This window comes from Gambusia affinis, linkage group LG24 (assembly GCF_019740435.1).
Source record: "Gambusia affinis linkage group LG24, SWU_Gaff_1.0, whole genome shotgun sequence".
Taxonomy (NCBI): Eukaryota; Metazoa; Chordata; class Actinopteri; order Cyprinodontiformes; family Poeciliidae; genus Gambusia; species Gambusia affinis.
In genome coordinates, this window is record NC_057891.1 from 8306781 (window position 1) to 8319585 (window position 12805).

At 42.9% G+C, this 12805-nt stretch overlaps 1 protein-coding gene across 1 annotated transcript in view; it reads left to right on the forward strand.

Moving 5' to 3' along the window:
• The window catches only part of mcf2la (mcf.2 cell line derived transforming sequence-like a), a 35664-nt gene extending 23317 nt beyond the window's left edge, over positions 1-12347 (forward strand). The window contains 30 exon segments of the mRNA XM_044109188.1: positions 1908-2007; positions 2081-2099; positions 2162-2279; positions 2371-2432; positions 2434-2509; positions 3067-3191; positions 3304-3418; positions 3493-3612; positions 4012-4203; positions 4274-4465; positions 4543-4696; positions 4780-4832; positions 4954-5033; positions 5151-5217; positions 5293-5408; positions 5499-5568; positions 5687-5779; positions 5862-5954; positions 6024-6149; positions 6665-6886; positions 6964-7056; positions 7145-7223; positions 7304-7370; positions 7602-7711; positions 7905-8051; positions 8242-8316; positions 9597-9706; positions 9791-9903; positions 10104-10207; positions 10278-12347. Of these exon segments, the coding sequence (XP_043965123.1) occupies positions 1908-2007; positions 2081-2099; positions 2162-2279; positions 2371-2432; positions 2434-2509; positions 3067-3191; positions 3304-3418; positions 3493-3612; positions 4012-4203; positions 4274-4465; positions 4543-4696; positions 4780-4832; positions 4954-5033; positions 5151-5217; positions 5293-5408; positions 5499-5568; positions 5687-5779; positions 5862-5954; positions 6024-6149; positions 6665-6886; positions 6964-7056; positions 7145-7223; positions 7304-7370; positions 7602-7711; positions 7905-8051; positions 8242-8316; positions 9597-9706; positions 9791-9903; positions 10104-10207; positions 10278-10357 (3171 nt within the window). The 3' untranslated portion in view covers positions 10358-12347.
• The last annotated feature ends 458 nt before the right edge of the window (positions 12348-12805 follow it).

A 12805-nucleotide genomic window follows, 5' to 3' on the forward strand; every position in this document is an offset into this window, starting at 1 on the left:
CAGCGAATATATTGCAACACGTAAAATCAGCTGGAAAAAAAGCAGGTGTAATACAGCTTTTGATGTATGGATTTAAGCTATGTCCCTTCTTTCTAATGGAAAGAACATTTTCCTGATCTTAAACACCAAAACAGAGGGAGGAGGTTTGATATCCAGGCGACTCGGAGTCCCAGTGGGACCATGTGGATGTCATTAGAGGACATGCCAGGAGAGGTTCCTCCCTGTCCACCCGTCCTTCCTCACCAGCTGAATATAAATCAACTCGGTCAGCATCCTGATCCGTCTCATTTATTAATGTGTGCTTTTCATCCGCGAGAGCCCGGGGTCCGGAGAGGCGTGTGCGCATTAGCATATATCTGTGTCGGCGTGTCAGGGGGATGCACCGAGCAGCTCCTGCATTGTCATGCTAATGCAGGGCTACAAATTAAACCAGGACCTCTCAGGGTTGATTGAATTTAATGGCTTCTAGATACACATATGTTGCTCTGTGTTTGCTGCTAGCTGGAGAAGTGAAGCCGCTTTTAGAAACAAGAGGGCTTTTTGTTCAAAATATTAAAAAATGTTTCTAAAAATGTGTTTCTGTTTGAAGAAAAGCAGCACATCTAAGGTTACATTTTCCAGCCTGTAATGAATGAAAAAGCAAATTAAAGATTTTATTATTTTTTTTAGCTTTTTGCAATATCACATCTCCTACAGTAGATTAGCTGTGGGAATACCTTTTCTATTTTTCTTTTATATGGTATCATGATCTTGTCATCCGTCTTCCTAAGCTCGCCTCCAGCCATGTACGTGTGTGTGCGCTCCTGTGTTTGTGTGTGTACATGTCAGCCTGCATTGATTTATCCTGTCTAACAGGGAGGAGCAATTCACTCAGGGGTTTCAGAGGAAGCCACATCCAATAAAGTCTTTGAGCTGAGTGGCCTCTTGGGTTCTGTCCTGTCTATCGAATGGCTCCGCTGTATTTTTTATTTATCATATTTGAAGTGCCATGAATGCAAATGCTGCTTGCCAGTGACAAATGTGGCCTGTTGGAGAACTTTTCAAAGCCATCGATGCCACATTGGAAGCATGTTTTTAGTGGCTAAGATGCTAAAAATTCAAATTCCAACGGGGGTAAGGTATCCTGAGGAAGGAAAATAAAGAGGAAAAATCAGAAAAATGTAGGTTAATATCATGATATTGTGCAGCCTGATGTTAAATACACCGCAAAAAGACAAAATCTCCGGTCTAGTTTCAAGTGCAAATATATTAATACCCTTGAAGTAAAACAAAACTGACTTGCAAGTAACATTTTGGCAACATATGTGAGCTTGTTTTAGGTCAGTTATTTCTTAATATTGATTTTTTTTTAAAGTGCTAGTTCCACTGACAGATCATTTCATTTACAACAATAAGCTGCAAGTGGAACTATAGATAAAAATGCTTCAAGCCTTTTTCTGAACACATCTACTTCTCTTTAATAGCATTAAACTCTATTGTCTTTCCTGGTCTTAAGAGTTTGGTGTCATATTTATACCGTTAAACTAACAAGAACTTGGAGATTTCTAATTAAATCTTAATATATTTTCTAATATAAAACTTTACAAAATTATTCAGCTGTGAATTTTTTTTTAAATTATGTATTGATTGTTTTTCTTTAATACAAATGCCTCATGTGTCTTTTCTCTATGGAACTGCATCCACAAAAACAAAATGTGATTCATTCATTGATAGAAATTAAATTGGGCCTAAAATCAAAAGTTTACCCAATTTACAAGGTTAGAAAAGCTACGGTTTAGGAGTGTCGGATATATTTCCTCCCCTCTCCCAGAAAATCCAAATTGGAAACATCTGAAAAATCAAAACTTCTTTTAACATACAAAGTTTGGCTAATAAACATGTTTTTGTTCCTGTTTTCTCTCACTCAGGGTTCATTTCCAGGGAACTTGCACTTGGTTCTGGTGTTGCGTCCCACTGCTCTGTTCCAGCGGACTCTCTCAGACTTCCTGTTCAAGTTCAACAGGGACAGTGATGGTTTTAGATGAAACCACACAGGCAGTTGCCCAGAGCGACATTACAAAGGGCGTCTCAGAAACAGCAGATAAAAAAATAAACTTACCTTTCAGATGTTTTTTTTTTCCTTCCCCTCCTTGGAATCTCCTCTGATTGCATGTCTTTATCAGGTGGTGATGCTGAGTACAGTGACCGAGCTCCACGCTTATATCGACCCGGGGCAACTGACCACAGAGCTGGGAGGCACACAGGAGTACTGCCATGACAGCTGGATCTCACACCGCACTGTACGTCAACGCAAAAGTTTTATGCGTTTCCTGCATCTTCGTGGCTCCAGTTCAGGTTTTTCTTAAACGATGGTCTGTATTTCTACTGCAGGCCATCGACGGTGAAGCATGAATGGCACCATGGGGCACAGACCGCAGCTTGGCACTAGAGCTAGACAGAGTTGCCCAACGATGCAGAGGCCACTGTGGACCTGCTGCACAAACACACACTGCAGAAAGACACAATGAAGGTCAGCAGTCCCCTTTCCTCTTCCATAAATATTCGAAACAGGATTATATTGATGTAAAGTTTTCTACGCTTTGGTGTTGACGACTTAAAAATGGGATTTGTTTCTGCACAATAAGTGTGACTAATTTGCAGGAGTTCAAAAACTTGACTTCCAGCTCTTACTAATTGGATAAAAGAGTATTTTCTAAATAGATTTTTGAATTATCGATTAGTTAGGTCTAGTTGAGGAGGTTACAAAGTGCGGCCCTAGGAGTAATTCTGTGCAGCTTTTGTCCACAATTCAAGAATAGCTTCATTTCACCAGAAATTTAAAACTAATTAAAGTGAATAATCCAGACAAAATAGAATAATCGTAAAACGGAAAACTTAAGCAACAAGACAAAGCATTCTTCTTTCATCAAGCGTATTTTTTGCTTTCATATCACCAAGAATATTTATTAACTTTTACTTGAAAGTCGAGTCAAGGTGAACCCATTTATTTAACGAGGCTAAATAAGAGGGTTTTAAAAATATTGCGTATTCAGTTTGTTTGCTAAAAATGATCTTTCCAATTCCTAGGAGGACCTGAAGGTGGCGCTGTCTCAAGGAGGGCGTCTGCTGGCTAGCATCAATGAGCCTCTACAGACGGACCCTGATTACAGCATGACACAAGATGAGATGGAGAACCTGGCGACTGTTCAGAGGTGTGTGAATGGGGCGGACGCATCCAAAAATAATAATTCGCTTTTTTCCACGAACGAACAAAGAAGCCACTTCTCACTAGTCTGCTTCTTTATTTCATTACGTCTACTTCAGACTCCTGGGTCAGTTGGACGAAACCCAAACGGCGTTTGATGATTTCTGGGAACGTCACCGCACCAAGCTGGAGCAGTGTCTGCAGCTCCGCCACTTTGAAAAGCACTTCCGTGAAGTCAGTCGCGTTTTGCGCCCTGCTCGCACCGTGGGAAGAAAACTTTTAAGTAAAAGCGCCTTCCTGTTTCTTAGGTGCGCCCCCAGCTTGACGTGATGTTGGAGCGCCTGTCGGGTTTCTCCGAAGTCAGCATAAGCCCCGCCCACGCAGAGCACGTCCTGCGAGAGCTCAGCAGCCACGAGGAGAAGGCTTATGTAAGATCCCAGTATAAGAAAAATAAAATAATAATAATAAAAAAAATCAGTTCAAGATGTTTGCAATACATTTTAATTCAGTGTTCATGGGGGGCCACTACACCTCCTTGAAGAAAAATTCACACAACATGATTATTTGTAGATTTTGTCGCAATGTCACAACTGCAAACTTCTGTGTGCGTTAGTAGGATTTTACGTAAATGACGAAAAACAAAGTGGCGAACAACTGAGTAATGGAAGAGGAAGGATTAGCAACATTTCAGTCAAAATAAATGAGTACAGGCAGATTTATTGGTGTTAAAATGAAGGGTCCATTATCAGTCAGTGATACACAAACTGTTCCATCTCGTGTTTTATCCAAAGATCAACATGCCGTTGTTTGTGTTTTGGTTTTATCAGGAGCTGATGGAGCTCGCCTTGTCTCTGGCCAGCGAGGGGGACAGTCTGATAGAAAACTCTCACTACGCCGAGGACAGCATCCGGCCGAAGTGTGGCGAGCTGCGAGGCGTGTGTGAGGAGATCGGCTCCACTCTGCGGAGCAAGAAGGGCCTCCTGCTCAGGGCCCTGGAGCTGCACCACGCCCTGGAGAAGGTGCCGCTACTGAAATAACGCCAGGAATAAGAAAATCTGGACGAAGCGTTGAAGAATATTCTCCTTGCAGGCGTCCCAGTGGTGTGAGGACGGGATCTTGCTGTTGGCTAACCAACCGGTGGACCGCTGTCAGTCGCAGGATGGAGCCGAGGCGGCTCTGCAGGAGCTGGAGCGCTACCTGGATACGGCAGCTCTGCACACCGTCTCGGACCGCGGCGCCATCTGCTGCCAGTACGAGGCGGTGCTCAATCCTCAACTCAGGGTGAGGGGATACAATTTCATTCTGAGAGTTCATGAAAACATGATATGCAGTTAAAGATGGACTCTTCCTCTATTCAGGATCACATGGATAGGGTTTTCCAGAAGCAGAGCTCTGTTCAGGAGATGTTTGAGAAGAGACGAGTTAGCCTGAAGAAGCTCGCCGCCAAGCAAACCAGACCAGTCCAGCCAGTGGCACCGAGACCGGAGGTCAAGTCTCCGCTCTCCTCTCCCAGTAGGTCTCCAATGAACGAATGGATGCAGCTAAACAATATGTGGATAAAGTAGTTAAAATGCGAAAACCAATCTGCTTTCCAGACTCGGAGAGAAAAGAGAGGAGATACTCAGCAGATAGTGCACTCTGTAAAAAGGTAAAAAAAAAAACAACAAAACATGTAAATGCAAAATTTCCAATAAAATACGCTAAAATGTATGAAGCACTGCATCTGCAGAGGTTTCTTCTTCTTCTGTAAATATTTACAACGTTTCCAGGGCGAGTCTCCCGTACACAACGGCGGGACAAGACACGCTTCCCTTTCAGAAGAAGAGGAAAACCTGGCAGTGCTTCGTCGGTAAGTCATCCTCAGAATTATTGATAATTCTATAATTTAATGTAATTTAATAACTGGCAGCCGGGCTAATTCAGCTCCGTCTGAACTCTTTGTTTGTTTCGTTTCCTCGGCTCCCAGGCATGTGATGAACGAGCTGCTGGAGACAGAGAGGGCGTATGTCGAGGAGCTTCTGTGCGTTCTGGAGGTGAGCGCGGCGTTTTGCTCGCAGCCCGGTGCTAAGCGCCGGATTGTGGCATTGATTCGCCGATGTTCTGCTCAGGGTTATGCAGCAGAGATGGACAACCCCGCCATGGCTCATCTCATCCCCAGTACCCTGCAGAGCAAGAAGGACATCCTGTTTGGGAACATGCCGGAAATTTATCAGTTTCATAAAAGGTACACCTATCAGTGTGCTTTTTCTGTCTGATTAAGTCTAAATTAACATCGTTTTTTCAATCATTTCGGGCGTTTCGATTTTCTCTCCAGGATGTTCCTGAAGGATCTGGAAGCGTACACGGACTGCCCAGAACTTGTAGGCCGCTGCTTTTTAGAACGGGTATGATTTTTCTCCTCTTTTTTCTTTTTTTTTTTTCTCTGGAATTTCCCACAACAAAGAAATACTTGCTTTATTGAAGAAGTGACCCGTTACACGTTCTGTTGCCGCTTCCCTGCAGATGAAAGATTTGCAGATCTACGAGGCCTATTGCCAGAACAAGCCTCGCTCAGAGAGCTTGTGGCGACAATGCTCGGACTGTGCCTTCTTCCAGGTTCGATGCCTTCCTCTTCACGTCTCTTCCGGGAGAAACGCGGCCTCGAGTGCCTCCTCTGACGTTTGTTTTTGTGGTTTAGGAGTGCCAGAAGAAGCTGGAACATAAACTCGGTTTGGACTCCTACCTCCTCAAACCCGTCCAGAGAATCACAAAGTACCAGCTACTGCTAAAAGTGAGCGACCCGTTTTTAGCTTTAAGCAAACATGGAGGAGTATTACTCACTGCTGTTGTCTTCCTTCAGGAGTTGTTGAAGTACAGTAAGGGCTGTGACGGCGCCGACGACCTGCAGGAAGCGCTCTCCTCCATCTTGGGAATCCTGAAAGCCGTCAACGACTCCATGCACCTCATCGCCATCACAGGATACGAGGTTTGCATAACGTTCACTCGGTTATTTATTACTTTTTTTTTATTTTTATCTCAAGTCATTTAATTCCCAAAGAAGTGAATTTGACAAAACATACAGTCACAATATCACAATGACAATTTCAATGCTTTAGAAAAAAAAAAAGATTAGTGGACTTGTTCATCACAATAAATAAAAGAACTGTAACAACACTTTCTCAGTAGAAGATAAGTATCTGAAACACAAAATAGAATAATGTAAAAGGAAAACTAAACATTAATTAACATGAATAAAAACACACAAGCTACAAACATGTTAATAAATGATGATGAAGTGAGTCTGAGCTACATTTTAATGCAAATGCAGCTGCAAGTGTTTTTATTTTTTTCCTTCCAAAACAGCTTAAATATTTTTTATACCGTCAAATCGGATGGAAAGTCTCAATCGCCGTTAGGTATTCGTACAGCATTATTCTGCCACCGCCGTGTTTGACCATCAGCGTCTTCTTTGCTTTAAAAAGCCGCCTTTTCTTCTTCCAGGGCAACCTGTCCGATCTGGGCCGTCTGATGATGCAGGGCTCCTTCAGCGTCTGGACGGAGCATAAAAAAGGTCACGCCAAGGTCAAGGACCTGGCCAGGTTCAAGCCCATGCAGAGGCACCTGTTCCTGCACGAGAAAGCTCTCCTCTTCTGCAAAAAGAGGGAGGAGAACGGGGAAGGCTACGAGAAGGCGCCCTCGTATAGCTTCAAGCACTCGCTTAGCGTAAGCGGACCTCGTTTTCACGTCGCCGTCGTGTCCTCGTTGCAGGTTAACGTGCATCTGTGGGGGTTTATGTGCAGATGAGTGCGGTGGGCATCACTGAGAATGCTAAAGGTGACAACAAGAAGTTTGAGATTTGGTCCAATTCCAGAGAAGAGGTCTTCATAGTGCAGGTAACACCAAAATACAAATCAGCTGCCTCTGCAGACCTGCCTGTAAGTCTGCAGAATAAACAGAGGAACACTGGTTTGCTTCGTCCAGGCTCCGACTACAGAGATTAAAACGGCCTGGGTGAACGAGATCCGCAAGGTTCTGACTCAGCAGCTCAAAGCCTGCAGAGGTAGGCTGGTTTGCTTTGCGCTCTCTGTCTCCTGCAACGCGCTGCCGCTCGTCTCTGCAGCAAACTGTCGTGTGTTTCAGACGCCACCCAGCAGAAGAGCTCGGACTTTCCGAATCCCACCAGCAACAACTCCTCCATCTCCCTCAGGTGTGGTCGCTGATTACTTTGCAGGATTTTGTGCTTTGGCAGTGTAAATGACAGAGTTTTATTTAATCATTTATTACCTTTTCCACGTAGGCGAAAAAGTTGCTTTTGATATTTGCTCAGGTTGTTTTTTTCAGGTATTAAAATGTAACCTTTGATTTAAAACATGCCAGCAAAACAGAAGACATCTGAATTTCATAGCCGTGTGTGAAGTCGCCCATTTGTTTCCTGCAGCCCATTCCGCAGCAGCGCTCAGAAGAACCAGAGGAAGCAGGTGGATGAGAAGAGGGTGGAGCCAAACCCGACCTCAGAGGCGAACTCGTGTCCCTCGCCGAAACATAAAGGTAAATTCATCGCCACACCTCATAAAAACCACAAACTCAGCTGTGGCTGCAGGGCTTTTAAAAGCGTCCCCTGTCTCTGCTGAAGGCTGCTCTGTCGGCTCTCCTTAATCTGGACTCTATTTCTCTCCGTCATCTTCATCTCCACGGCTCTATTTGCTCTATCCTCTCTCCCATTCCCACCCATCGCCTACAGATGAAGCTGTGACCAGTCCGACCACTGACAGGTCCTCAGTGGCTAAAAAGCGTTTTACTTTGCAGGGTTTCAGCAACCTCAAGAGCCCCAAAGGTAACATTAAGAAACAACCTCATGAGTTTCCAGAGCTATTAAAAAAATCAGACGGTGGAGGTATCCTGCCACCTCGTGGTCGAAAGTGAAACAACCCTTTTGCTTTTTTTTTTTTGGCGCTTTTTTACTTCTTCTCTGCTCTTTTCCATTTTTTCCAAACAAAACCTGACTTTTGCTTTTGCTTCCTCCGTCTCCACACGCTGCTCGTTTCTTCCTCTGCTCCCTGCCTGCCTGCCTGCCCCAGGCTCAGCTCTGAGTCCTGAGCTCTCCTCCAAACGCCACTCGGTCAAGAGTGACCCCACGCCGTTTGGGTTCAAAGGTACATTCTTGTCACGTTTATCACAGGGTAGTTTGCTACTTGTTTTGATTAGATTTTAACCAGCGTTTCGTGGAAATACTCTCATTTCACATTTAATTTGTTTTATATGTGTGGAGAGAGACCGGCTATCTGCATAACAAGCTGTGTTTTCGTTATTTAAGTAATTTTATGTCATTCTGTATCAAAATGTAGTGATGGAGACCATATTAAACCTTAATAGAAAGATTAAATGTGTTTTTAATGTAAAAAGCTAAAGACATTTTCTATAGTAGGTTCTATAAAAACAAGGTACCATTTTAAGCATTATGCCACGAATTTGCTAATTCCTGAAAAAGGTCCCTAAAAGGCCTCATAAATCTGGAGGTTTTATATCAAGAAAAACATTTTTACACTGATCTGCAGATCATCATCCCTCAAAGTCTCTTTTCCAACCTAAGCAGCTCTCTAGAAGCTTCACTAACTCTTTCTTCTGACCAGCTTGGAAGCAAAAATACTCCCAAATCCTAAAGTGTAACACCATTTCCTCTCCTCCACTGGCCTCCTGTCATTGACTCGCTGGCAGTTTCTTCCCCCTTTCAGAGCCGGCTTCACGCAGCACTCTGAGCAGAGTCAAATGGATGAGTACCTCTAACCTGTTACAGAGCAAGCGGCGAGGTAACACCGCCGCTTGAAAGATGGCGGTTCGGTCACACTGTTTTGCTGTTTCGGTGCTTCTTATGGTGAAGTCAGCAACATTCCAAGTCATTTTTTTTTTTCCGCATTTAGACGAGAGAAATAACTAATTGAGGTCAAATGGTGGATTTGAAATGGCTGCTTCACCATAAATCAGTTTGGTGCTCTTTCTATTTTGGGTGGTTTTGTGTGACTTTAACACCTTTTCAACAACCAGATCTTCAAACAAAACAAATCCTTCTGGTTTCCCAGTTTTACTCTCTCTAGTGGTTGTCTTAGTTTGATGCTTTCTCCGCTCGGATATGGACTTATTAATGCTTTCATTGAACAGGAAGCGGAGAAAATAGCTAAAAACAACATTTCTGATGAAATCGGGGGTTTTTTCCCCCCAACATTAGGTGAATTTTATAATCACAATAAGATTTTATTTTTTATTTTTTACAACAATCAGTAAAAGTCCACCCCTGGTTCGGAGAAAGAAATTGGTCTCCCTGGTTGCAATCCTATATCACAATCTGAGTGCGTCAAATCAACATTTTTCTTCTTCGTGTCTTTAATTTCATTTGATTGATTTCTTTGTCATCCTTTTTAACGTCTTGTACCGGCAGGCTGGAACAAGCCGTCTCTGTCGGTGGACGCCTCGGAGGAGAACGATGGCTTCTCCAGCGGAGAGGACCCCATGACCTCTGACATCGAGGATGAAGTGGTGAAAAAGCTGGTGAGCTTGAAGTCTCTGGCATTCCCTAATTCTTTCTTCTCTGTAATTATCTCATTAAATATGTTGGTTTTTTTTACTCTGAAGGCTCCAGGAAAGTACAGTGTGGTAGCAGACTGCGAGAAGGCGGGCCCTCAAGAGCTGTCTGTCAAAAGTGGAGACATGGTCCAGCTAATCAGAGAGGGAGAGGACGGACAATGGTAAAAACTTTCTTTCCACCATCAAAAGACATTTTCTTAATTTGAGGGTTTCACTGCCTGGAAAAAGTATTCGCTACGTTTGAGAGTTTTCACAATTTCTCATGCTTGGATCAAACTGTTAATGGATTTCATTAACTGGGATTTTATTTGACAGAACAACAAAAGTGAGACACGGTTGTGTAACCCTTCCTCCTCTGCAGGTTTGTGAAAAACCTCCGCAGCGGTAAAGAGGGCTGGGTGGCAGCTGCGAACCTCCTCAGCCTCATCTCAGAGTCCAAATCATCTCAGTCACTCAGCAGCTCCGGTTGGTTGCCGTTTCTCTTTACTCTGTGTTGTGACTACGAGCAGAAACTGATTGCACATTTGTCCTGCAGATGGCAGCGTCTCTGGGAACCTGAGCACCTCTTCCAGCTGCAGCGAGACCTACACCAGCTTCTCCGACATCAAACCCTGACCGAAGATCCCATCCCCATCCCTCAACCCTTAAGTTATTTTTCTACTCCCATCATAAAATCTGAAGCTGACTCTGACAGGAGAACAGAATTAGTGTTTGTTTGTTTTGTTTTTTTCTTTCTTTTCAATGGCACACTTTAAAGTTTCCTCGCACCTTAAACTTCTAATTTTTTGTGGATTCATCATCTCCTGTCAGGTCTGCTTTAAAAATCCCAAAAGGCTCCGAAGCCTTAACTTACTGGACATGCGTTCAGTGCCATAGCGCTATGTTGTAGCATCAAAAGAGACATTTTCAAGAAAATCTGCACTAAATGCAACAACACTGGAGTCAAACTTTGCAGCTCGGCCACAGGTTCTTCTTCAGAGCTCGCACAGATGCTATCAAACAGGCATTTCACGTATTGCGACGGCTTCAGTGTCGGGTATCGATCGTACACTGTGAAAAGTGGCGGGTGGCTGCAACTAGAAACGTGCCGGGGGCCGCATGTTAGAGCGACGCTGCGCTCCTGTTGTTCACGGGAGTTGAAAGAGGCCGTTGTGTGTGTTTGTTTGGCACAAAAATGGTGTGTCCCTCCCATATTTTCACCGAATAAACAAAGATTTTGATGTCTTAGAAGGTGATTGTCACCAAAAGATCCACATCCTGCACTTCTCTACTTATAAATTCTGGCAGCTTGGACATCCAGATTTCTTTGTTTCTTTTTTCTTTCTTTTTTCTCTCTGTTTACCTCTCAGGAAACCTTAGTGGTTGCTCGGTCCGGCAGGTGTGACTGCATACCTGCTGGATGGGGGCTGACTGTCTTTGTGTGTACATTCCTGCCTGCCAGTTCACAGAGCTGTTAAAGGGGCAGGCGCAAGTCGATTCAGTGGCTATATAAATAATTTTCCAGCAGCACTGTGTCACTGTGACCTCCGCTGACGCTCGTCGAAATGACCAAACAACGTCGCAAATCTCAATCAACTGCATTTATGTTTGTCTCTCTGCACAAAAGAAAGCTTTGTCCTCGGCCTTTGCTCCCAGCCCCATTCAGGCATGTGACACACGCCACTCTATTTTTTATTTTTAAAGAAAGCCAGACCTGCTCAACATGTTTGTGTGCACCCATTTAATGTATCTGATCCCATTGGGAAATGATAAAAAAAAAGGTGACTTTTTGTAGGATTTTTCACAGAATGAGGAACTTGTGCTGTTATAAACACCGAATCACATTCGCTCTTTGAGAGCAAACATGGTTTTATATACCCCAGGTTTCTACTGTATCCACAAGGCGCTGTAAAGTACTCTCTTCCTTTATTTTTATGAACAGGAATGCTATTGAACTAAGCACAGCTCCACCCGTTTATTGCCCACACTGGGCCTGATTCCTCTGTTGGTAAAAGGAAAGGAAGAAACTATTCTGCAGGCCTTTTTGTTTTCAAACTGTGTGTGTGACTGGTTGGCCTTTTGTGTTGGTAAATGTACCTGTTCTGTCGATGTCGCCTCTATACCTCATGCTGGTTTCCTCAAAAGCACGTACAATGTAAAGAAGAGTCTCTTTGTCTCAGCGTTTCACTCTTTGTGGCATGTTCCTCACAGCTCCCCATTTTAAACCTAAAATATATATATATATATATATTTTTTACCTGTTCGTACATTATGAGAGTTTATTTTCTGCCCTCTTTAAAGAAAAAAAAAAAAACCTGACACGGGCACTAAACTTGTCAGGGTTTGAGCATGGTCACACCATAAAGTTAAATGAATCATTTTTACTTTTTATTCCGAGGCTGGGGAAAAAAAAAAAACACAATTGAGAAAGGGGTTATATATTTTTTACTTTTCTGTTTTATGCAGCACATTGCGGCAACCTCTGTCTTTATTATCTGATGGTATATCTACTGTGTATGATGGTGAAATAAAGGTGTTATGAGACATATGTATATTTGTAAATATGTATTCTGACTTGTATGTACAATTAAAGCAGCTTTAATAAAATTTGAGATTGTTTCCTCAACTGGATTTCTTATTTACGTGACTGCAGTATTAATTTTAATTATTTTGATACTAAAATTTGATGTGGTCTTGAGTTGAAATGAATAGAAAGCTAGTATTTTTTTATTCTTTAATTTTATATATAGCATTTCCCACAATATTATGCATGTGAAATTATTACTCTGCAAAGTAATTATTTGCGTTATTACTCTGTCAGTTATCTATTTTGAGATAAAGTTGTGTTTTGGCTCCTTTGGGCAGCCCAGTTAGTTGGAAATTTTAAAAAACTTGCAGATTTTTCTAAATATTTTCTCCAGAAATCTGCAAACTGCATAACAGATATGTTCTAAAGGTAAATTTACTAAATGGCATTACGCTACCACTAATTTAAATGCGTACATCGGGGAAAGGCAGAGAAGAAGGTGCAGAGGCAGGTATCAGGTGAGAAAATGTGAATGAGATTTGGCCGCAGCTGGAAAG